This window comes from Nerophis ophidion, linkage group LG13 (assembly GCF_033978795.1).
Source record: "Nerophis ophidion isolate RoL-2023_Sa linkage group LG13, RoL_Noph_v1.0, whole genome shotgun sequence".
NCBI classification, from domain to species: Eukaryota; Metazoa; Chordata; class Actinopteri; order Syngnathiformes; family Syngnathidae; genus Nerophis; species Nerophis ophidion.
This window is the reverse complement of record NC_084623.1, coordinates 41,351,795-41,377,142: the sequence shown is the minus strand read 5'-3', so window position 1 is coordinate 41,377,142 and position 25,348 is coordinate 41,351,795. Positions and strand designations below refer to the sequence as shown.

General features: G+C 37.0%; 1 protein-coding gene across 4 annotated transcripts in view; it reads left to right on the top strand.

Moving 5' to 3' along the window:
* Nucleotides 1–25,348, top strand: part of sik3 (SIK family kinase 3) — a 69,197-nt gene that overhangs the window by 6,712 nt on the left and 37,137 nt on the right. For all 4 annotated transcript variants that reach the window (XM_061918957.1, XM_061918955.1, XM_061918958.1 and 1 more), the window contains exons 2-5: nucleotides 17,978–18,094; nucleotides 19,381–19,444; nucleotides 23,166–23,327; nucleotides 23,487–23,611. In XM_061918957.1, coding sequence (XP_061774941.1) covers nucleotides 17,978–18,094; nucleotides 19,381–19,444; nucleotides 23,166–23,327; nucleotides 23,487–23,611 — 468 coding nt within the window. The remainder of the gene's footprint in view (nucleotides 1–17,977; nucleotides 18,095–19,380; nucleotides 19,445–23,165; nucleotides 23,328–23,486; nucleotides 23,612–25,348) is intronic.

Genomic DNA, 25,348 nt, shown 5'->3' with positions numbered 1-25,348 from the left:
AGAATTTGATATGTGTAAACTTGTATACATAAATTTCATCACATGATACATTTTTATGAAATATTTGCTAATAAATGTGAAATTTTGGTCAGGAGAATATTGTTAGATTTTGACTCAAAATAGCAGGAAATGCATCCTAAGCTAACATATATTTCAAAATTTTTATGGGGGAGCATGGCCCCAGACCCCCCTGGCAGGCGACTGCACTTTTTAGCACTCGGATCAGGCCGCAAACGGCCTTCCGCAAAGCGGTGTTTTAGGATTAAAACATTTTCAGATGATTTGGTAAATCTTCATTCCCATCCCTGAAAAGAGGAGGCACCATTGATTCAATTGCTGGCTGACTTTATATTTATTTATTTAACATTTCAAAACCATAAACAGGAAAAACATGTGTTTTGTCTGAAATAGTGATTATGAATGATTTACAGCATGATGCATTCCAATTTTTGCGTATTTCTATTCTAGTATGACTGATCTGATCATATGGTCAAGAGTGCAAAAGCGTTGCCATCATGATGTCAACCAACCCCGAATCTACAAAAATTGACATTCGTAACGGAATATTTAAAATGGCTGTCTAAAATTGTGGAATTTTTACGGATTTGGAAATACAATTGGGTATGGTTTATTGGATACAGTGAACAGTCAACTTGTTTTTCCATTATAATGGTACTTTAAGCATCAACGCATATTAATTTCACAGACTCATCACAACGCTCGCTTTTCCCTTGAACAACAAAACTACTACTCATCATGACAGACTTCATGAGAGGCATCCAAGACTGCTTTGGGACAAATGATGACCCAGAACCTTATATTTTTAAGCTTGAATATAAGGAGAATGAGCTACACGTTTTAGAAGCTGTGTGCTAAACAGATTAAGCTTTAGAGAAATGCCAAGCATCATGCCGCAGTATTGCTAAGTGCAAAGCTGGAAATACAAACTACGAACACAATAAAACAATCACTGACTGTACGGTGTTTTCTCTCACTGGAATGCTGACTCATGGTATGTTGATATATTTTTTTATGAAGGATTAATAATAATAACCCACCCAAAGGTTTAAAAAAAAAAAAAAGCAAAACGCGCTTTTTCGTGTCTTTCTCGCCATCTCTGGGTCCAAGTTGAATGTCGAAGCTGACCAACTCCTTGATTTATTGCTAAAACCTTCCACTATCCAGGTGAGAGGCGTAATTCAATAATCTAGAATTAACTTTCACCAACGCACGATGCAGTAGCTCATTGGCTTAGTATCTGCGATCACAACGCCACTAAAAGTAGTTTCTGCGTTATAGCGCTTGTAATAACAATATTGCTAATACTTGTTTAATATTTAGGTCACAAGATGTAAATGGAGCTTTGTTGATATTTTTTGGATGTTTCTTTGGAGGGCTTTATGGCGCTGTATTGTTAGCCATCTAATACTTTGCGTATATTAAAAATTAGACTGCATTAAAGTAAAAAAACAGATGTGTCCTTGTCTTACACAAGTCATAGGCAGTATTCCCCAATAAAATCTGAAAGCAATGTTTAATAAACAGTGATGTGAAGACACAGCTATCCAAGTGATACACAACTGCTCGAAGTTATATTCAATTAATTTAGTCAATTTAGAAACCTTTTCTAGAGCTTATTGAAAAAATGGTAAATTATAAATACAATTACTGTAACATTGGTGTTATATATTATAACAATATAATATGGGAGCCTTTTAATGGAAAAATGAGTAGTTTGGAGCGAGATTGGCGAATCTGTGGGTACCTCATGATTCAGTAACTATGACTTGATTATAAATTTAACATTTGCATATCCATTTTTCTACCGCTTGTCCCTGTTTATTATTTAGGGCTGCAATGTTTGATTACAAAAAGCTTTTAGATTATTGTAATAGCTTGCCCTTTCATCCTCTCTCTGTCTGTATCACTTCATTGAACATTCATAAAGAATTGATATTTAGATATTTATCATTTATTTTGAATCCTCCTTGCTCCAAACATGATGCATCGAATAATCGATAATTTTCTCACCTCTTTTTGCAACTTCTCACTTGAGTGTTAATGAGCAACGTTTGACACAATCTCATCAAAGATGTTCTGTAAACCATCAAACTGAAAGCATTGCAAATTGTTAGTTGCACCTTTGAGACTGCTTTTGTGTATGTACTCGGGCTGCACAATTTTGGCCAAAAATAAAATCCCCATTTATTTTCTCTTAAAAGAAAAATTTCCAATTATGATTTTGATGTTTTTGGTGTACATAAACAATACAATACAGCAGTTGCTGACATTACAGTATATTGTTATTTGTAATGAAATAGGTTAATTAAAAGGATAAAGAAATGTTGTATGTAAGGACACATTTTTGTGTCTTTATGCATTACATGGATCAATATTTTCATCTTTTTGTCATTACATTATTTTGTTATTAACCATAACAATGACAATAAAATGAGTATATCGTATTTTCTTACATTATGGCTCTTTTATCAGTTTTTTTATTTTGTTATATTATTTCTACAATGTTCTACGGATTCCAAAAAAAAAGCTGTGTTCCACAAATGGCCCCTTGGCCTAACATGGAACATCACAGGTTTACATATTTCACCAGGAGGGTCAAAGTGTTTGCAAAACAAGGGAAATGTTTGTTTAAGCTGTGTCTTAAAAGTTCTTAGCATTTATGGAAATTATCAAGGTTGGGTTTGCTTCTGGAGGTTTTCTGTGTGTTGGTGTGTGTAGAGTAGCTACGTTACCCAAAAGTCTTAGGGGTGGTTTGGAACTAGAAGTATAGACGATAGTAGTAGCAGAGATACGACAAGTAAGTACGAGTATCCTGCGGATTTGTAAATAAAGAGTTCCTGTGTTTTTGAAACAAGCAACAAACATAACATTAAGTGACAACCCGAAGGCCAGATTATTTCCGTTTGCCGACAAGCAATTTTTATTCAATATAGTCAGTCATTGTGGTAAAATATAAACGCATAAAATATATGTTTTGTTAAACCTCATTAGCCTGCCGGTTTTTGGTTTGAAAATATAATTTTAAGCAAGTTGTAAACAGCCACTTAATAAATGTGGTTTATTTTGTGGATCAACTTGATCTGGATTGTCCTTAGGCCCATAAAGGACAACCAATAACAAATACACCAGCCTTATTGACACACACTTTCTTAAGGTGTGTTCACACTTGACGGTCAGTTGTTATGATACACACAGTCCACTGAACCCAGCACTGGACCAAAATGGTGGACCGAGACCACCCTAGAGAGGGGGATCTGTCCGCCTGCAAGCAGGTTTCAGTGTTGAGTGAGAATGCTGACCACATCAAAAACCCTAAAAATTATGTTGTGTGTAAAAGAAGTCTAGAAGCGTAAATACAGGAGTTAAACCTAAAAATAAATTAAAAAAAAGTGAACAAAGTTGTCAGAATTTAACGCCACCAACCTGAAGCACAGCTCAGCTAATAATGGGTGATAGAAACAATGTATAATTGTTAAATTTTGCCCATGACAGTGACTTTAATTCTATTGCTTTGTTTTGATAATGCATGTTGATCACTCAGTCTGTAACTAATAAACAGAGGAGCTGGTGAAAAAGACTGGTACCTCATCCATCATTTCAACTTGGTTAAAATTTAAGCCGTCTGACCATCAGCAGAAAACTACCCACTTCACAGTGGGTGTAGCAATAATTCCGACACAGATTGGTAATATGACCAATTTGTTTTACGGTCTTAAAACGAAACACATGGTTGAGAACGAGCAATTTTGTGTCATTTAACTGAATACAATAAACTAAATGGAAATAAACCTCTAAAATTTAAATACTGTATTTCATTAGAAGTAAGTAAATGGTAAATGGGTTGTACTTGTATAGCGCTTTTCTACCTTCAAGGTACTCAAAGCGCTTTGGCGCTACTTCCACATTCACCCATTCACACACATTCACACACTGATGGAGGGAGCTGCCATGCAAGGCGCTAACCACCACCCATCAGGAGCAAGGGTGAAGTGTCTTGTTTAAGGACACAACAGACGTGACGAGGTTGGTACTAGGTGGGGATTGAACCAGGGACCCTCGGGTTGCGCGCGGTCACTCTCCCAACTGCGCCACGCCGTTCGTTCATAAGTATGCCTTATGCTGGAAGTATTTCTCTATTGGAAATAAACTTTCAAACTGTAAATACTGTATTTCATAAGAAGTAAGTGTGCCTTATACTGTAAGTATTTATTATATTTAAATGATTACTTTAATTGGAAAAACATAGCACTAATTGTTGTTTTTTGTGCTATGTTTTTTTTTTAAGTATCTTGAATAATTGTCTTTATTAAAGTAGCTACTAAATACTTAGTCATTACTTAATTCACAGTCACAATTCCTTTTTTTTTTTTTAACAACAAACCAGTTTTTCCTTTTTTCTGTTTTTTGGGTGTCATTCCAGAATCATGGACTAAAACTACCTGGAAGGTAGTACAAGTGGTACCTCGGGTTAAAAGTGACAGTTTAGGAGTTTTCCGGGAAACCAGCTGTCTTTCTGCAAATTGCTATGCTCTAGGGTGCGAGCAACAATTTGTGTTACGAACCTTCCCACTGTGAGTTTACGTAACAGATGCCACAGTAAACCCCTTAGCTGTGTGGTATCCTTTTTGACACATGGAAGCCAGAGAAAACATTTTAGCTGGTGCACACAAAGTTTAAAAACAAAGGTTGCAGTGATGCATTATACTGAAATCCACGCAAATGGGATGATGGAAGGGGCTGCCAGTTTATTTGGACGAATGTCTGCTTCTGCCAGGCTTAGTTTTTTAAACAGGGATACACTTTGACCTATTGTGTGCAAACATCTGCTGTTGCTGGTGAAAGACGAGATTGATTAAAGGCGAGTGACATGATCTTTGTGCTTTATTTATTGTCCTTTAAAGTAGCATTTATGTGTCTTGCTTTATGAAATGTGCTGCAATTGGTCTTTTAAAAAATCTGGGATTTATTCGGTCGATTTTTGACCCAAAAAACGCTGCTTGTCCAGTGTAGTTTATAGCGTTTACCCTATCATAATGTTGTCGCATTTAGGGATGCACAATATATATTTTTTAAAGTTGATACCAATACAGATAACTACCTGCTTCTCAAGACCAACACTTGGGGATGCACAATATATATTTTTTAAAGTTGATACCAATAAAGATAACTACCTGCTTCTCAAGACCAACACATATATTGATGACCGATAATTGATTTATTTTACTTTTTAAAAATACAAATTAACTAGTTTGCACACCCTGCATTGTAGCTCGCTGTGGGGCAGCTTCTTTAGCAACACAGGCGTCTTTGCAGGCTATGAAATCATAACATAAAAGAAATACAACACAAAGTGCTTTACAGACTTAAAAACATTGCCCAGTTCCCCCCTGCCTTCTTCCGAACCGGCCCACTCATCTTCAGTTACACACAAACACGCGCACGCACAGGTTAATGCGTAGCTGAGTACAGAGGAGCCAGGTGACAAAACACAATCACTCTCAAAACACTGTCATAGCGATGCTGGTGTTTCTGGTGGCTGATTAGGGTTGATGTCTAGAACCTTGATGTTTTCCTTCCTTGTGGAATGTTTGCAGAACATTTTGTGCTAACAGCATGTGGAATGCATTCCTCTTAAACAGTGCACTATTGATGCCATGTTGTTTACAGTAAGCTAAGGGGAAGTTAAAGGAAAGTAGCGCTTGATTTGTGCACCCTTATCCCACTTACTGCACTATACAGGTAATCTCGCCTCCTTGAACCGTTTTTAAAAAAAAATCTGAACTAGGGCTACACAATTAATCAAATTTCAATTTTGATTATGACTTCTCACGATTATGAAAATATGATAATGAAAAAAACTAAACTATTAATTGGCCGCGCAACGTGCATGCAAATTCCAGAGCTTATGATGATGAAACAGATGAGTGAATTAGTGAAAAAAACAGCCCGTCTACTAGAAGTCTGGAATGTCAACATGGTACTTTCTATTTGACACAGCGCTAGTATATCTATGCCGGGGGTCGGCAACATGTGGCTTTGGAGTCTTCAGCGCCGCCCTTGTGGCTCTGTGGAGCTTTTAAAAAAAAATAGATTAAAATGGAAAAAGTTGCGGGGAAAATATATATATTTTTTTTTAATATGGTTTCTGTAGAAGGAAAAATATGACACAAACCTTCCTGTTTTTTAGAAATCCTGCAGTTTATATTAAACATGCTTCACTGATGAGAGTATTTGGGGAGTGCCTTTTTTTTCCTACAAATTCCGACAGTCCTTGAACTCACCTTAGTTGTGTGGACTGTGACGTAACAGTTTGTTTACACGTATAACTTTCTCCTGATGCTGCCGTAGAAAGACTTGTAAAGACTTGTTTTGTGCCACTTTTTTTTTCATTTTCTCCACCAAAGGTTTTATGGCGTGTGTGAGCTTTGTTGATATTGACCTGTGTGGAGTGCTAATCAGGCATATTTGGTCACTGCATGACTGCAAGCTAAGCAATGCTAACATGCTATTTAGGCTAGCTGTATGTACATATTTCATCATTATGCCTCATTTGTGGGCATATTTGAGCTCATTTAATTTCCTTTAGTTATGTCCTCTGTGTATTTGATGTAGATTTGCAGATCTCATGACACATTATCTGTACATAATATTGGCTGAAATTCCAATTGTTGTTTGTGTGCCATGTTGTTCCAGAACACAGCAAGCTTTACATAACTTGCAAAGACTGTAGTAAATCCCCTAGAAGAATACAGCCTTCCTTTAACTTGGACATACACATCTATACCTTTGGCCACTCTAATAAGCCATTATTTTCCAGGAGTTATCGCACCCTCTGAGAATCATCTGTTTTACTAATGTTTTCCAATTATGCAAAAACGGGCAGAACAAATAGTAAATTTAAACATTTCTGTCAACAAAGATTTGCTTCAACCTCTCAGACAGTCATTTTGATAGTAGGCTATTGTAGCTAATAGACATTTACATCATAACACTTTTATAAGGCGATTACAATATCAATCTAAATAATGGTGGTTATTATTTTTGCTATAATTGTCCAGCCCTAATTTGAATTTATCATTATGATGTCATAGTTCGTCATATAGGCCTGACAATTATACATCAAATATTTATCATGCACCACTAATTATTTTTCTTCAGTTCTATGTTTTTCATATGGTAAAGTAATCACAATCATTATAAGACTTTCTATTTACGTGCACAATGCCATGCGCAGACCTAATGCATTGTTTTAAAATTTTTGTTTATCAACAATTGTGAAGTAGTCATTCTTATCTAGCAAAGAGTGATTGTATTCCACTCATTTTATAACTGAACTACGCTGAATGCTGGACAAGTGGCCACCTTAAAGCATAACACAGGAAATATGTTTGATGCCAGAGAAGCTAAACATAAGTTTGAGAAGTATTTACATTATTAAAAGTTATAATGTTAGTTTACTATTCTGAGAAACAACATTTTCCAGACTGATAAAAAACATCGGTAGAGGACACTGCTTCCCGTAATGTGAAAGTTGAAAGACATGAAACTGTACATTGTTTTATACTTGCTACACTGGATGTTTACATTGTTACTTTAAAGACATCAACTGTAAGTTATTATTTTTAAATATGTACTTGAAACACTAGATGTTCCTATTTAAGATTTTTCCCCCCTACTTTGAAAAAAACAAAACAGGCATTGAATGACAGAGATAATTCAAAAACAAGTTTTTATTTAATTTAATCAAAAACTAGTAGTTTGAAATGCCACTGCATACACTGCAACTTACTCTTGGCAAAATATTCATTTGTATAATGTTCTTCTTTTTAGACAATTAATTTAATCAAAAACTAGTAGTTTGAAAGGCCACTGCATACACTGCATCTTACGCTTGGCAAAATATTCATTTGTATAATGTTCTTTTTTTTAGACAAGACATAAATTGTACTTTTTATGCAATGATTTTCAAAGAAATATTTCAAGAAGCTTCCAGTAGGAAGCAATACTTCTGCTTTAAATACTTCTGCTTTGATAGAATATTTTCCAACATTGTGATCAATAAAGTGCAAACTTCAAACTTCTGTTTGAATAACATCCAGATGGGTGGATGGATGTTTGAATAACATACTTCTGTAAATAAAAATGTCATATAACAAACTTCTGTACATAAAAATATCATACTAACCATTGTATCCAAATAAATAAAGAAGTAAAACGTTGAAAGGACTATAGTTTGTTTTAGCAAAGGGGTAAAGTAAACGCAGCCTTTTTTATGCACACATCTTGGCTGTGTGCAAAGGGACTGCTTTAGTGACCGCTTTACACATTGTGCTTCATTCTCATCATACATGGCATCATCAGACATCCACATCCATCCAGCCATCCATCCATTTTTTACCACTTGTCCCTTTTTGGGGTCGTGGGGTGTGCTGAAGCTTATCCCAGCTGCATTCGGGTGTAAGACATATATTCTGTAAATGATTCCACCATAGTAACGTGTTTTTAGCCCTGTAGTTTTTTTGTTGTTGCGTCTTGTTCTTCTTGAAAATTGTTGTATTTCCTGCACTCTGCTGGATGCTTAGGTTTCAGATGCTGGAATAAGTTAGTTGTGCTGCTGCCTTTTTGAAACAAACTTTGCAACGTGCAGTCACCTGATGCACGCCTGTTGCCGCAAAACCAAAGTACTGAGTCTGACAACACTTTTCTTTTCTTGGAAACAAACATCTCGCTCTTGTTAGCATTAGCCATGTTTTGCTATGTGTGCCGCAAAGAAAGTAATGGGACGGCGCAAGCTCCTGAGGGGCAAAAAGTATGCGGAGCATGAAGAAAAAAAATAGATTTTAAATTTTTAACTTGTCTGCAACACAAAACTCCAATATATCGATGAAATTGATATTGCCAAGGCCTAGTTCTTACATAATTATTGGCACTTAGAAATACACGTTTGTAGTAATAAATATGAGTAGAACATTGTAACATTAAGTTTTTGTTCAATTACATTAAGTGTATTTGAACGCATGCTTTATCTTAAACACTCCTGACCAACGTTCCCTCCAAGATACGCGCCTGTGCAATTGCACACTGCTCACGCGTCCTCTGCGCACAAAATCGAATAAAAAGATAAGCGCATAACAGTGTGCACCAGTCTGCCGTCGCTCACATGTGCGCCACTGAATGCTCAAGGAGTTTTGGCGTTTGCTCACACATATGAAAAATTTGAGGGAAAATTGCTCCTGACACTTCATTATACACACTATGGCATTTTTACAAAAGCTTTATTTTTTTTAGGACATTAGCCACAATAATATCGCAAAGTGGCCTAAATACTGTGATAATATCTTACCATGAGATTTGATACCGTTACATCCCTAGTAATGAGAGGTGCAAACATCACCGAGATGTGTACCTGCCTGCCTTAAGAAAAAAAATGGTGTGGTTGATCATTTATTTGTATAATGTCGATTGTAGCTGAGATCGGCTCCAGCACCCCTCGCGACCCCGAAGGGAATACGCGGTAGAAAATGGATGGATGTTTGAAAATATAGGGCTTCACAGTTGTGTAGTGGTTAGTGCTCTTGCCTCATAGTAAGAAGACCCTGGGTTAGATTCTCGTGCTCAGTGTCTTTCTGTGTGAAAATGTGCGTGAGTCTGAGTGGGTTCTCTCTGGGTACTTCGGCTTTCTCCCACCTCCAAAGACATGCACTTGGGGATAGGCTTATTGGCAACACTAAGGCCCCTTTTACACATTATCCAGGGTAAATCCCACCTAACCTTATCCTTGTCCACACACACACAATGGTCGTTTAAGAACCCCTCCGTCAGCCGGCGCAACGCGACTTAATAAGCATGCGTGGAAAATGCGCAAGTCATAGTCACCTCCAGTGTTGACTTGTGTGCAAGTTCTTAAATTTAACTTGTCCGAACAATATCCAGTGTTGTGGTATTTCAATTAACTGGAATCCAGTGTGCTTTAGGGCCCTATTGTAGTGAATCACACCTGAGTCATCATCGATTAATCAAATCTTTATGGGACACGAAAGTACACAATGAGACTGATTGTTGTCAAATGTTTTATCTAGGGATGTAGATATCTGGTCAGGACACTCCTCACTCTTATGCCTTCACCTTCATTGTCCATTCGTTTTTGGTGACTTTATATACTCTGGACCTAGACGTTGATTCCGCGACATACATGGCACGCAATAACTGATACAGTCTGCTTTGCCAGTCCAAAACTGCTTTACCTGTCCAAAAGTATTCGCCGTTTTCTGTAGTTAGTCTTCCCTCGACGGCAAGGCAATACAAAGCACACGCTACCTTTTTTTTATCACAGCCACGGTAGCCCGCATTCTTGTTGACTCTCCTTCGACAAATGGACAAAATGTTTCGGTAAGTAGAATCACAGTTGACCTGGACATTCGAAAGTTCTCTTGCCGTCTGGAGAAGTGTTGTATCCGAAATAACTGCAATCGCTTTCTCTTATGGTATTCCTGTGTGATTTCCACAAGTGTCTATACATGTAGAAGAATGACAAACACGGATATGTTGGTTGACTCGCCTCCATATTTCCAGTGGTTAGCTCCGAGTTATGAAACCGCTTTAATATGAAGCTGACTGTGGCGCGTTCTTTCTGATGTCACTTCCTGTGTGGGACGCAGTCTTTCTGGCGTCACTTCCTCTCCGAACTCAGTTTGTAAATGATCAATGAGTCCATACAAAGCTAAGAGCTGGAGATTCAAGAAATACACGGCGCACTTACCCATGTAAAAATTTGTCCGTGGAGCGGAACCTTAAATGTTGGTTTAGTGTGGCTGGAATGGGGCTTAGGCTAAATAATTATTCCTGTAAGGGGTTATACGGCTTAGTGTAGACCAGTGGTTCTTAACCTTGTTGGCGGTACCAAACCCCACTAGTTTCATATGCGCATTCACCGAACCCTTCTTTCGTGAAAAATAAAATGTTTATTTTCAAATTCAAGCCAAAGTTATATGTTTTCAGTTCCACTTTAGTATGGGGAACATATTCTAAGTAACAAAGACTTACAGTAAGTTGGAGTTTTTTGGACACTAGGGGAACATATTCCAAGTAACAAAGACTTAATTTAGAGTTATTTGGTTAGGGTTAGAGGGTTAGGGCCAGGGTTAGAGGGTTAGGGTTATAATAAGTCCATGCCCAATAAGGCATTAATAAGTACTTAATAATGACTAGTTAAGAGCCAATATGTTACTAATTTGCATGTTAATAAGCAACTAATTAATGGTGAATGTTCCCCATACTAAAGTGTTACCATGTTTTTTTACTGGTGCACAAAATGAACCGTTCTTGAACATCTCCATGTTCAAAGAACAAAACCAACACAGTGCATGAACTCAAAACAAATTACACACCTGCAAATCAGTGTGACTTCTGCTGTTGCCGTATCCGTAATACACCGATAGGGAGAAGTTTTTATTTACACAAGGTGTGTGTCTTGACCTCCACCGAACCCTTGAGCCCAACTCACAGAACCCCTAGGGTTCGATCGAACCCAGGTTAAGAAACACTGGTGTAGACACAACCTAAATTGGCCTTAGTGTGTAATTGTGAGTGTGAAAGTTGTCGAGCTGTTTTGGCCCTGCGATGAGATGGCAACTTGTCCAGGGTGTACACCCCTTCCACCCGAGTGCAGCTGGAATACGCTCAAGCCCCCTCACATTCCTGAAAGGGACAAGCAGTAGAAAATGGATGGCTGAATGGATGATTGTGAAAATACAATAAATAGAATAGACAAATTAATCATCTTAATTTATTAATAACTTGAAGTGTTGTCCTTAAACCAGTGCTTCTCAAATAGAAGAAGAAAATACTTTGCCACCCCCATCCTCTTTCTCCAGCGTGACTATGAATAGGATAATTTGTCTATAAAATTGTTATAACTATACCTCTGCATAACATTGTGCGCTCATTAACAATAAAGAAAACAACACACCAGTTTTTTCCACGTCTCCCACCATTGTTAAATTGAAACCAAGTGCTTCATACGCTTCATCATTTTCTGGTACGGCATAAAAAGCATGTTCCCCGAGGTAACACGTGCCCCCTCCTGGCATTGCACCGCGCCCCCCCAGTTGGGTCCTCCCCACTATTTAAGAAGGACTGCCCTAAACCAATGTCTTTAATTTCCCTCTGCGGATGAAAATTTTGTCAAACTATTTATGTAAAAAATATCAGGTTTTTCAAAAAATATTTATTCAAGGTGTATGGGTACATGTATTCAAAATCTGATGAGGCATACAGAGTTCCCACGCAGTACATGTTGAGTAAAGGACAGGAATTTTGCCTCGTCACGAGTTTACTTGGTGAACAAATAGATTTGCTTTGCTTTTGGCTACTAGGAGTCAGGGCTAGTGATCATGCCAAGAAGAGAGCTCCTGAAGCCACTCTTCATTTGTTAAGTATCCTGTTTGGGAACAATTGGTCTTCCCGTTTAAATATGTAAACGGGAAAAATTACAGTTTTTGTTTTTAGATTATTGGTTCTGGAAGGGTGGTGGAATAGGTTTGTGTCAAATGAGCCAAGAAAGTTATGTGTAGAGGTGGATGAACTGGTCTGTGAAATGGAAGGGTCTCAGTTTTGGGGACTTCTGTAGATGGGATAAGATAAGATCAGAATTTTTTTTAAAGTAATTTTGTTTGGTCTCATAATATTATATTTGCCAAAGGCTGGATTGGCTTTGTAGAGTTAGGGCGTTTTTATACACTGTTAAAAACTATACTGATACTTCATCATGTACGGTATGTCACAGCACAGCCGAACATGGCGTTTTATGTGAAGCGTTGCTATCATCAAGTACCGATATTGCTCTGAAGTATCTTTGTATAATTATCATCATCATCATTAGGCTTGTGTCTGTTGTGCATACTTGAAATTAAGGACAAAACGATTAACAGTATTAATGACAAACAACAGTAAATTTCTCGGCAGTTAGTATTAACATTTTAAATTAAAGTTATTGTGAAGCCATGCTGATAACTGCACTTCAATAAACTTGTAGAACAGTGATGATGCTATTTTACTGGAGAGGCAGGCTAGCACGTTAATAGCTAGCTAGCTTACTTGTTAACATGAATACAAGAGACATTAAAGTCAATCCTCATTCTAAACATAGTTGTGTTATTTGAGTTTGTAAACAATGAAGTCTCTAGATCAGGGATGTAAAAAATGCGGCCCTTGGGCCGGAACGGGCTCGCGAACACGTTCAATGCGGTCCCAGGGTAAAAGTTAACAGCATTTTAGAATTAAAGAAACTGGTGTTCTAAATGTGTTCACTGGATGTCGCAATAGTAATTCTGTTAGGCAAGCAAATAGTTCATACCGGGCGAGCAAGTATACCAAGCAAGAGTTACACGGTACAGAGGGGACTGCAAATCCTCCCCCTCGACCCAACATTAAACATAAATTGGTAACCCCACTTAAAATGCTGAATGAGACACTGCACATTGATATGGTTCTGTGAAACTTAATGTATTTTTTCAAATATAAAGAGTGAACAGTGTATGATTTACTGCAATACTGTCAGTTTTTGAAGTATTACTTTTTTTTTGTGGAAATTGTTCACACATGGCAAAGAGTTTGATTTTCTTTTAATCTCAGTGTATTCAATCAATTGCAACTGGACTGTTTGGTTTGTCTTAGGCAACGTTTTGCCTCTCATCCGAGTAGGCTTCATCTGTTCATGCTCATAGACTTAAATTGGTCAGATCTAGTCTGGCGGCTGGTGCCAAAACCCTAATGATTTATACTCCCAAAACCAGGAGGTTGTGTCTGGGAAATGATGGTTTTGCCTTATTGTCTTGAGAAAAACAACTGTTTTGATGCAAAACAGTTGTTCCAATCATACTGTCAAAGCCAACAACAGTCGTTGAAGTGTAACTTCCGCTCGTTGCATTAGGTATTGCGTGGCAGAACTATCGCTGTGGATGGACTACTACTAAACCAAAATAGTCAGAATATCCCACGTTGGCATTCCATTCAGTTGTAACCAAAAGGCATAATTGGCATTCTAGTCCCAATTCTGACACTAAACTGTTGTAACTCCTGTTATTCGTTGGAGGCTTAATTGCAGCGTCTTCAAGGTATGGTTGAAAGGACAGATTTATTCGCCTCCTCTGTTCAGGGATGGTTTTTCTATCTATACACAGTGATGCCTAAAACACAGAGAGTAACTCAACCCTCTTGAATAGTTTCTACCTCAGTTTGTAATGTTTATTGAGTTAGCACACAATACGTGGAAATAAGAAATTAGGTAGTTTGTACATAGAAGAGTTTTTACTAATGTTTTTTTGTTTGTTTTTTGTTCAATCCTAGATGGGCTGTGCCTTAAAGTTTAATGGCTTTGTAGATACACTGAGATTATGTCTAAGTTCATTGTGTTCTTCATGGTGATTTTGAAACGGCATCAATTTTTTTCCTCAGAATTTACAACTAATTTGACATGATTTGTCAAGAGGATAATTTGTGATATGTACATTTTCAGAATGTGCTTGTTCTATTTTGGGCCAAAGTAAAACAAAGAAAACTATCTGAAGTTGTCATAGATGTATTTTTTTAGTTATTATGCCATGATTTTACCTGTCTGGCCCATGTGGGAAATGATTTTTCTCTAAGCGGCTCCTGAGCTGAAATGAGTTTGACACCCGTGCTCTAGATAGAAAAGGCTTTGAGGGCAAATCCTAAGTGATTTAAATGGGACCCAATAGTAGGTTTGATTAGTTATTGTACATTATTAGCCACTTAATTTTGTTTAAAAAAATTTATGTTGCAATTTAATACCACACATTTAATGCATCATCTAATTTACAAAAATACTAGAACATTTTATATAGCATTACAACATTCACATAATTATAATTTTAATAAAATACACTTTATAAAAATGTGTTATTGTGTTTACTTCAGTTACTTGCCATGAAACATTTACACATCTATAATATATAGTCAAAGTATCAAATCCAATCAGAGGCCTTAAATATTGATTGGGAACATATTTAAACAATCAAATCAATATAATATGGCTCTTAAGAAATAAGATGTTTAATGTTTCTTCTGCCAAGGAAAGTATGTTGTGTCCATTATCCTTTTTAAATACAAAAACCCAAATCCAGTGAAGTTGGCACATTGTGCAGTCTATTCAATTGAAAATAGGTTGAAAAGGATTTGCAAATCATTGTATTCTGTTTTTATTAACGATTTACGTGCCAACTTCACTGGTTTTGGGATTCGTAAAACATGGAGAGCGGGGCGATTAAATGATCATGATTAATTTGAGTTCGAACATATATTATTTTGATCAAACGTGGCGGAAATCTCTTTTAGAAGATACCACAGGAATAAATAATAGGGAAGCAACGATGCTCGGTATATTGCTGCACGGAGAAATCCGCCTTTATTGACCTTGATCCTTTGTGTGTCTGTAAATGTTTGTGTACGTGTGCGCGCATGTGTGTGTGCGTGTGTGCACGCTTTCCTCTTACACAGCTGAAAATCCGGACCAGAAAAATAAAATAAATAAATGTGTCCAACACTGGCATATAAATTGAAAAACAACGTTGAAAAAGACCACAACTTTATAGTGACACACTTAGTCTCACTGCAGCTCACCAGTAATCCTGCTCTTGATGCGAACTCGCAGGCGGGCAATGTATGTGTTTGTGACTGAACTACTGTATTGGTGCCTACATACTCATTTATCAGAAATAATTTATATCTAAATATTTTTGAATCAGACTTTGTTTGTTTGCGCTCTGATTTAACTTTTCAGATGTAACATGTTTGACAAAACCCTCTGCAAAAACGTTTGTTGAAATCATTTTTGAGTTTGCGAATTAAAACATTTTGTTTATATATACATTTTGAAATAATAATTAAACATGTCCTGGGTTCAAATCCAGGCTCGGGATCTTTCTGTGTGGAGTTTGCATGTTCTCCCCGTGAATGCGTGGGTTCCCTCCGGGTACTCCGGCTTCCTCCCACTTCCAAAGACATGCACCTGGGGATAGGTTGATTGGCAACACTAAATTGGCCCTAGTGTGTGAATGTGAGTGTGAATGTTGTCTGTCTATCTGTGTTGGCCCTGCGATGAGGTGGCGACTTGTCCAGGGTGTACCCCGCCTTCCGCCCGATTGTAGCTGAGATAGGCGCCAGCGCCCACCGCGACCCCGAAAGGGAATAAGCGGTAGAAAATGGATGGATGGATGGATGTTTTATATGTTTGTACTCGGGCTGTCAAATGATTAAAATATTTAATCGCGATTAATCTCATTGTTCATAGTTGACTCAAAATTAATCACAGATGAGTATAATTTTTCATCATTAATAAGTGTATCCTAGACAGTTCATTTTATTCCTAAAACTGATGTACTAGCATTTCTTTGGTTACAAATATCACAGAATAACTTTACAAAATATTTCTGACGAAGCATGATTGTAATGTAAGACATTTTTATTTTGTTAATGTCAGGGTTTCCCCTAAATTGCCAAAATACCTGAGGCGGTGGGGACCTGGTTAGGGGTGTGGTCGTTACGACACCGTCACATTATATGATGCATATATTCCTTAAAAAGGTGTGAAAAAAAAATGTGAATATACATTTAAAACAAAACTGTTAACATAAAGTATAGTAACAACAAATATATTTTTCTGACATAATATCGTTTTGTTTTATTTTTAAATTGTTGCTTGCATTTTTGCTTGCTTGTGGCTCATCAGTAGCAAGTGAACTGCAGCCAAGTTCCCCGCTATGGCACGTTCCGGCCCCAAGGTAAAAAAGTACGTGTGTGCGTTACTCGGCCGTTAAAAATATTTGTGTTGTTATTAAAATTTATAGTAAACGTTAGTGTTGTAATGATACCAATATTTTGGTACCGGTACTAAAATTATTTCAGTACTTTTCTAAATAAAGGGGACCACAAAAAAATTTAAATATTGTGCAGTTTAAAAGGCAGAATAGATATGCAGTATTTTAAGCAATCTAAGTAAGAAAACCCACTGTCCTACAAACACCTATGCAATCCTTGTACGTCAATCACTAATTTTATTTCAAATGTTCTGAATGTGTACACTGAATAAACATGAACTAAAAATGTCAAACTTTGTCAGTTAATGCAATTAAAACAAGACAACTTGTGTGATTATGATTTAGAATACAGCATTACATATTGTTTCATGTTGCTGTATGGGGTCTCAGAAGCCCCTTTTCTCTGTCCCTCACTTCCCTTTCCTGTCTGCAGACAGGAAGTCTGTCTTGTCAGGCCGGCGTTGTTCCTTGGTTCTCCGGAAAAGGTCTTGGGGTGACACATAACAGATTTGACAGAGGATGCTCATAGTGTGTTTATTTGCGTGTGTGCGTTTATTCATGTTGAACGCGCATGGTATTTTCTCACACACACACACTTGAACAGGCGCTTATTTTTGGCAGTAGGTACATTTTTGGAACATCCCTTTTGATCCACATGAGTAAATCATGAAAGAAATCCGGTTATCCCTAAGTGGCAGAGCAAAACTCTGTCACACGCCATCATCTTCCACATGGCTGGTCCAATTGTTGACAGCTCTGCAGTTATGCAATAGTCTTAATCACTGTCAAAGGTCATAGTTGGGCCACATTAGCCAGACAGTTTCTGAAAAAATACTCCTTTCTAGTTTTAATATTAACTAATTATTTGTTTGTAGTATTTATTTTGGCAGCGAAGTCAAAAGCATTGCTTAAAAAACGTTTGTGGGTCTGGTCTCTTAATGTTTGATAAAAAAAAGTTTTTAGATTTATCTGATTAATTAATTTGGATATCTTGACATAAGTCGAAAAGCAGAGGAGCATCACTTTCTAGACTGATATACTACTGTCCGAGCCATGTCTGCTTTGCTATATTCAATTTCACTTATCTTTCTCTAATCCCTCTCTTGTCTATTTGCTTCAAGGTGGCTATAAAAATTGTGGATAAGACCCAGCTGGACGAGGAAAACTTGAAAAAAATCTTTAGGGAGGTGGAAATAATGAAGTTGCTGAAGCACCCCCACATCATCCGTCTATACCAGGTGCGTACACATCCACATTGACATTAGGGTTGGGTATCGTTTGAATTCGAACGATTCCGATTCCGATTCTTTGTTTCGATTCCGATTCTTTGTTTCGTTTCAGATTCCTGACGATTCTCGATTCGGATTATTTCTTTAAAAAAAAAAAGAGAAAAAAAAGGCAGTGTCAAAAAAAAGTTTAGGATATTTTAAATGAGCTAGCTAACCTACAGTCTTTCTGAATGAAATAGTCTAACATTCTCCATCAATTTTAATTCTATTAAATTTTTTATGAAATTTACTATAAATTCCCCACAGGGCTGTTTTCAACTAGAATATAAATATCAAATCTATGAACTTGAATATAAATATTATAAATTATGAATACATTTTCACAGGGGTACACTTTCATCAAGAGAGCTTTACTTTTGAAAACCTCATGAAAACACATTTACACATAAGTGTATGATGCTGCAGGAAACCTCATGAAAACACATTTACACACATGTGTATGATGCTGCAGGTACTTAAACATGTTACCGTGCTCCCACTGATGGGCTAACTTGGTGCAGAAAAGCAAATAAACAATAAGAAACAACTTGCAAAACCCAGTCCAGATTAGCAGCAGGTACAGTATAGAATCAGAGACAGTTCTTGTTTAGGAAAATGACTATATCCGCCTTCTCACGCAGGATGCGTGAGCGTTCTGGACAGATAGTGTCTCCTGTCGAAGACGGGACACGCATTTATTTGTACTCCATGAACTCGGAGGTGCTTCATCATGTTCGACGTGCACCCTCCTAAGCACGAAACAGTCCTGTCGCACGTTTTACATTTCGCCAATATTTCATTTTTTTTAGTAAAATAAAGCCACACTTTCGACCGTCGACGCCCGCTATCCATGCTTGACTGATTCGCTCGGCTACATAGGCTCGGCTATGCTAACACTTCCGGCAGTGGGCGCTTCTTCGTTGGTGTTCAACGGCTTCTTCTTCCGGTTCGGCGGACTTATAATTTTTTTCCGGTCGGCGGACTGGGTATCGAAACTACAAATCGAAATTTAAACTTTTGAACGATTCCGGGAGAATCGGAAAGTTAGTCCCGGTTCCAATCGATACTCGATACCCAACCCTAATTGACATCCAACCATACATTTTCTATGAAGAATTACTCCTATTCTTATGCAGGCATGATAGTGCCCCTTAAGTCACTTACCGTTAAAAAAAAAAAAAAAAAAAAAATCACAAATAATTGGCTTGATTGTGGCCTGTAAAATGCTTGTAATAAAATATTGTTTTTGGTTTTAGGTGATGGAGACAGAAAGGATGATCTATTTGGTAACGGAATATGCTAGCGGTGGAGAAATTTTTGGTAAGACTTAACTTTTTAGACTACCTTTGCCTATTTGTCTACTTTTGAATACATGTAGATTAAGGATGATTATCGATTTTAATTAAAAAGTATGTGATTGCCATTGCCTTTTTTATTTTTAGTCCCGGTTGACTAGCTAATAGCTAATTTCAGGGTTTCCCCTAGATTGCCAACATACCCGTGGCAGTGGGGATGTGTTCACCATGACCCCATCATATAATTTAGCATAATTTGCCATGATGACATGATATTTTTTTAAAAGGCTAAAATATGTATACATACATAGGGTTTCCCCGAGACGGCCAAGATTTCTGTAGCGGTGGGGGCGTGGTCACATGACGCCATTGAGTATTTTCCAAAATTTTGCTACGATATTTCTTTAAAAATGCTAAAAAAATGTATGCATACATTTGAAAAGAAATCTGTTTTTAATTAATAATGAAATATTTTATTGTTTTGCCATATTTTCAATTGTTGTTGCTTGTTTTAGAATGTACTTTGTTGAGATTTTTCCATGTGTTTGCAGACTTTTAATTTGTTTTTTACTAAAAACAACTACCGTATTTTTTGGACTAAAAAGTCACAGTTTTTTTCACAGTTTGGCCAGGGGTGCGACTTATACTCAAGAGCGACTTATATGTGAAATTATTAACACATTACCGTAAAATATCAAATAATATTATTTAGCTCATTCACGTAAGAGACTAGACGTATAAGATTTCATGGGATTTAACGATGAGTGACAGATTGTTTGTTTGGTAAACGTATAGCATGTTCTATATGCTATAGTTATTTGAATGACTCTTACCATAATATGTTACGTTAACATACCAGGCACGTTCTCAGTTGGTTATTTATGCGTCATATAACGTACACTTATTCAGCCTGTTGTTCACTATTCTTTATTTATTTTAAATTGCCTTTCAAATGTCTATTCTTGGTGTTGGGTTTTATCAAATAAATTAACCCCCAAAAATGCGACTTATACTCCAGTGCGACTTATATATGTTTTTTTCCTATTTTATTATGCATTTTTGGCAGGTGCGCCTTATACTCCGGAGCAACTTATATTCCGAAAAATACGGTAGTAAAAATATCTAGCATTTTATGGTATTAAAAAATGTACTCGTGTTTAGAGACTACTTCTGTCCCTCGATTTCCCTGACGAAAGGCAAGCTGCAGCGAGCATGACGTCACACTTCCATGGTGCTGTTGCTGTAGTTGGACTTTCCCTACATAAGAGCCGCCACTGTCCTCTTAGTATTTGCACATTTTGTAGATTGCTGTCCGCGGGTGTATCTGGAATATATTAAAATGTTGTCAACATTGCAGACATGTTGACAACGCTCAAAACAATGGCATGCGTATTGTTTACATCTGTGCTGCTCAAGTCTTTTTCCGGTGGTCAAGTTTTCGGTTAATAATTTCTCAATAGTGCTCAAATAGGTTATATACAGCAATTCATACTTTAATGACAAGATGGTGTTAGTGTTTTATGTTCGTGTAGCTTGGATTTGTTACGAACAACAAATCTAGCGTTTTTTTTCTGGTCATATTGGAGACAGACATGAAAGCATGTATACTTTTTTTCAATGAGTAGCGACAAAAAAATTAAAAGAAGCCACAGATGAACTTTAATTTGTATTTCTTGTAGAGGTGCAGGATATCGGACAGATAATTATTGGGCTGAAATTAGGAATTATGATGTCATACCAATAAATCAGATAGCATTGAAAAATAGCTACAATTAAAAAAAACAAACAGAACACTTCAATGGGACAATATTATCCCTATTGTGCTGTAGGTGGGTTAGGGTGACTAAATCAAGCACTTCAGTGCTTGTAGCATGTAGAAAGTGTTAATTTTTCCCTTTAGTTCCCTGTAAGCAAACATGAAGAGCGTATGGGACTTTTTTATTGTTTCAGAGGAAGACATTTTGCACCAAATGAAATACCGAAATTCCACAAAGAGGGATAAAAATATTTAAACATCAAACAACTTCAGACAACTTTAAACACGATGGTGTTTTGAAAGCCTACAAATATGCTAGAGCTGCTAAAGAAGCTGCCTCAAAGCAAGCTGCAAAGAAATGTGTGCGCCAACTACAGTTAAATTAAAATATACAAAATAGTAGAAACAAAAAAACTTCTTAGTATTGGTCTTGAAAAAAAGGACGTCATCTCCATCTGTATTGGCTTTATAAAAAAATACTGCATCTCCAACTTCCAAACGTATATTTTGCTTTTCATGATTATTTTCTCGTTTTTTGTCTCGTACAACATTATTTCGCTGTCCTACAACGTTCTTTACATAACATTAATTGTGGCCAATTATGCAAATTTTATTGTCATCTGGCATCCTGCACCCAAACCCACCACCACAATTAGATAACAGTTCTGTGGAAAACTCTGCTGTGCCCATGACATTGTATTAATTTTCATTTACTAAAACATTGCCAGCAATTGGGAAACTTAATAATTATTTGGGGACTACCTATTTATGTATTGAGTTTTATTTGCATATGCACAGAGGAACCCCAAAAAGTGGATACCAGCATTGCCGATTATAACAATACTGGTATGGGAATTGATAAAATTTTTCCGGTTATGACTCCACTTTCGATTCTGCTTAACTATTTGGTCCCTTATCAGTTTTCTTATCAATTCTTATTTGGGGAAAAAAAGAGAACAAAAAGTTGGATTTGCATAAGTTGTGTTTAGTTTAGAGGTAACATGACCTTGCAAAGCCAACAGTGAGGTTTCATGAGGCACATACTTAGCATAGAAAAAAACTTTAAAAAGAAAAAATATAAACAAGAAATATTCCTCTCTAGAATTTTAACAAAATAAAACATGTGGAAATTACACAAGAATATAACATTTTAAAACTTTTGAGAATTTTTTTCATCTCCCAAGATAATACACTGGTGAAACTCAGAAAATATAAGATTGTGCAATGTTTTTTTTAAGATTTACAATGTGAAACTTAATATATATATATATGACAGGCCCATTCATAAAATGCTACTATAATCATCATAATTTTGATGATTATAGCTTACAGTTTATGAAAAATTTGAATTCTAAATCTCAGAAAATTTGTGGTTTAAAAAACTGTAAACCATGATTATCACAATTATAATAAAGGCTGGGCATATCTCACTTTGCATGGAATGAGTTCATATCACATATTGGTTTCACATTTGAAGTTGAATTGCTGACATGAACAAACTTTTATACCATATTCAAATTTGTTTGTGTTTCACCTACATAATGGAAATTACTGTGTGAAAATCTGGTGGGAAGAATACATGCAGTTTTTCTCCGACTACAATTGAACCATTAACTTTTGAAAATCTGGAGTACTGTGGCAAATGGGTGCAAGTTTTTGCCCACAAACATAGTCACTGCTCGGTGACTTTCGTCTAGCGCCAGATGTAAACTGGAGTGAGTACTGCCCGCGTTAGAGCCCTTCTGAATATGTCTCTCGTCATGCTCATCTAAATGAGAAAGCATTAATTTCAATTGTACAGGTATTACCACTAACATGATAGGCAGTGTTAGTAAGTACCTGTACCTAGTACATGACTTGCTATCTTTACTGCTGCTGGGATGAGATTGGAGCAAGCAATTTCAAGGAATTATTACACTGGGAACTGGTTCTGAACAAGATTCAGTTTTTGATTCCTATCCCTACTAATAACTTTGCTTTGCATGTCCAGACCACCTGGTTGCCCATGGACGTATGGCAGAAAAGGATGCCAGAAAGAAGTTCAAGCAGATTGTGGCGGCGGTTCATTTTTGTCACTGCCGTAACATTGTCCACAGAGACCTGAAGGCCGAGAATCTTCTTCTAGACCACAATCTGAACATCAAAATAGCAGGTGTGTGAGTTGGCAGGACAGAATGTGACTTGTTTTATTAATTACAGACTTTCTTAATACAAGTAGGTGTTAGCAAGCGACAGAATGTGTGATATGAGCATCTTTCTATGACCAGGGAAGAGATGGGATTGAATTAACTGTCACTGTATTTCTTGTCAGACTTTGGTTTCAGTAACCTGTTTTCTCGAGGCCAGCTGTTAAAAACCTGGTGTGGCAGCCCTCCCTATGCCGCACCAGAGTTATTTGAAGGCAAGGAGTATGATGGACCCAAAGTAGATATATGGGTGAGTTGAAGAAATATTGACCAAGTTGTCTGTTTTGTTTATTTTTTTATTTACGTCGGTTGATCAGATTTCATGAAGTTACACTTTTAAATACCACCTAGAAGTGGGTTTATAAGAACATCAATTCAGATATGTTGAACCAGGGGTGTCCAAACAATGGCCCGTGGGCAAAATGCAGCCCAACGGCACCTTCAGTTAGCCCGCAAGACGACCGAACAAGTTCAATTTCAATAAGCAATCTGGCCGTAAAGGGTGATTTCATCTTAAATTTAAATAACCAGGAACCTATTTGTTGCCATCTTGTGAACAATATAAGAAACTCAGATCAGTGACCATGATGGCTATTTTTTTCCCCACATTTCAACCACAGAATGGCCCTATATGACCCAATCCAAACAACTTTTCCTAGTCATGGCGCATGTTAAAAATTCAACCAGCACAAAAAGTCAGCACCAATGGTCACACGTAACATAACATAGCTCACTGAACTTTGTGCATACTATTAAAAACATCCCATCACCATCAGAAATTTGAAATTAACATTTAAATCCATTGCAAGGCATGATGGGAAAACAGTCTCTCCACACTAATCCATGTTTGACCTTTAGATGTTTGATATTTCTGATTGATTACAAAGCTTTAAAGTGGTCACTACATACTCTTATTACTCAATTGTAATTTCCTGTATACAATTTTATTTTAATTGTATTATAATTATATTTTTTAATTATATATTCATACAATTATGGTTACTTTGCATGCAGTCAGCTTTTGTCCTCCGGTCAGATTTATTTAACCTAATGCTGCCACCCAGTCAAAAAGTTTGGACACCCCTGTGTCCAAACTGTCCCTGTGGCCATTGATCAGACTTGAAGTTTAACAAAATGCAAATAGAGTAGAGGTCAAAAGTTGACATACACTTGTCAAGAACATAATGTCATGGCCGTCTTGAGTTTCCAATAATTTCTACAACTCTTATTTTTTTGTGATAGTGATTGGAGCACAAACTTGTTGGTCACAAAAAACATTCATGAAATTTTTGTTTCATCTGACACCACATGGACAAAGATAAGACCTTCTGGAGGAAAGTTATGTGGTCAGATGAAACAAAAATTGAGCTGTTTGGCCACAATACCCGGCAATATGTTTGGAGGATAAAAAGTGGGGCTTTTAATCCAAGGAACACCTCGCCTACCGTGAAGCGCGGTGGTGGTAGTACTATGCTCTGGGCCTGTTTTGCAGCCAATGGAACTGGTGCTTTACACAGAGTAAATAGGACAATGAAAAAGGAGGATTACCTCCAAATTCTTCAGGACAACCTAAAATAATCAGCCTGGAGGTTGGGTCTTGGCCGTAGTTGGGTGTTCCAACAGGACAATGACCCCAAACACACGTCAAAAGTGGTAAAGGAATCAAATCAAATCAAATCAATCAACTTTATTTATAAAGCACATTTAAAATTTACCACAGGGGTATCTAATGGCTAAATCAGGCTAGCAATAAGGTTTTAAAATGGACTTCCCAAAATCCTGACTTACACGTGTAGACAATGCTGAAGAAACAAGTCCATGTCATAAATCCAACAAATTTAGCTGAACTGCACCAATTTTGTCAAGAGGAGTGGTCAAAAATTCAACCAGAAGCTTCTGGATGGCTAGCAAAAGCGCCTTATTGCAGTGAAACCTGCCAAGGGACATGTAACCAAATATTAACATTGCTGTATGTTTACTTTTGACC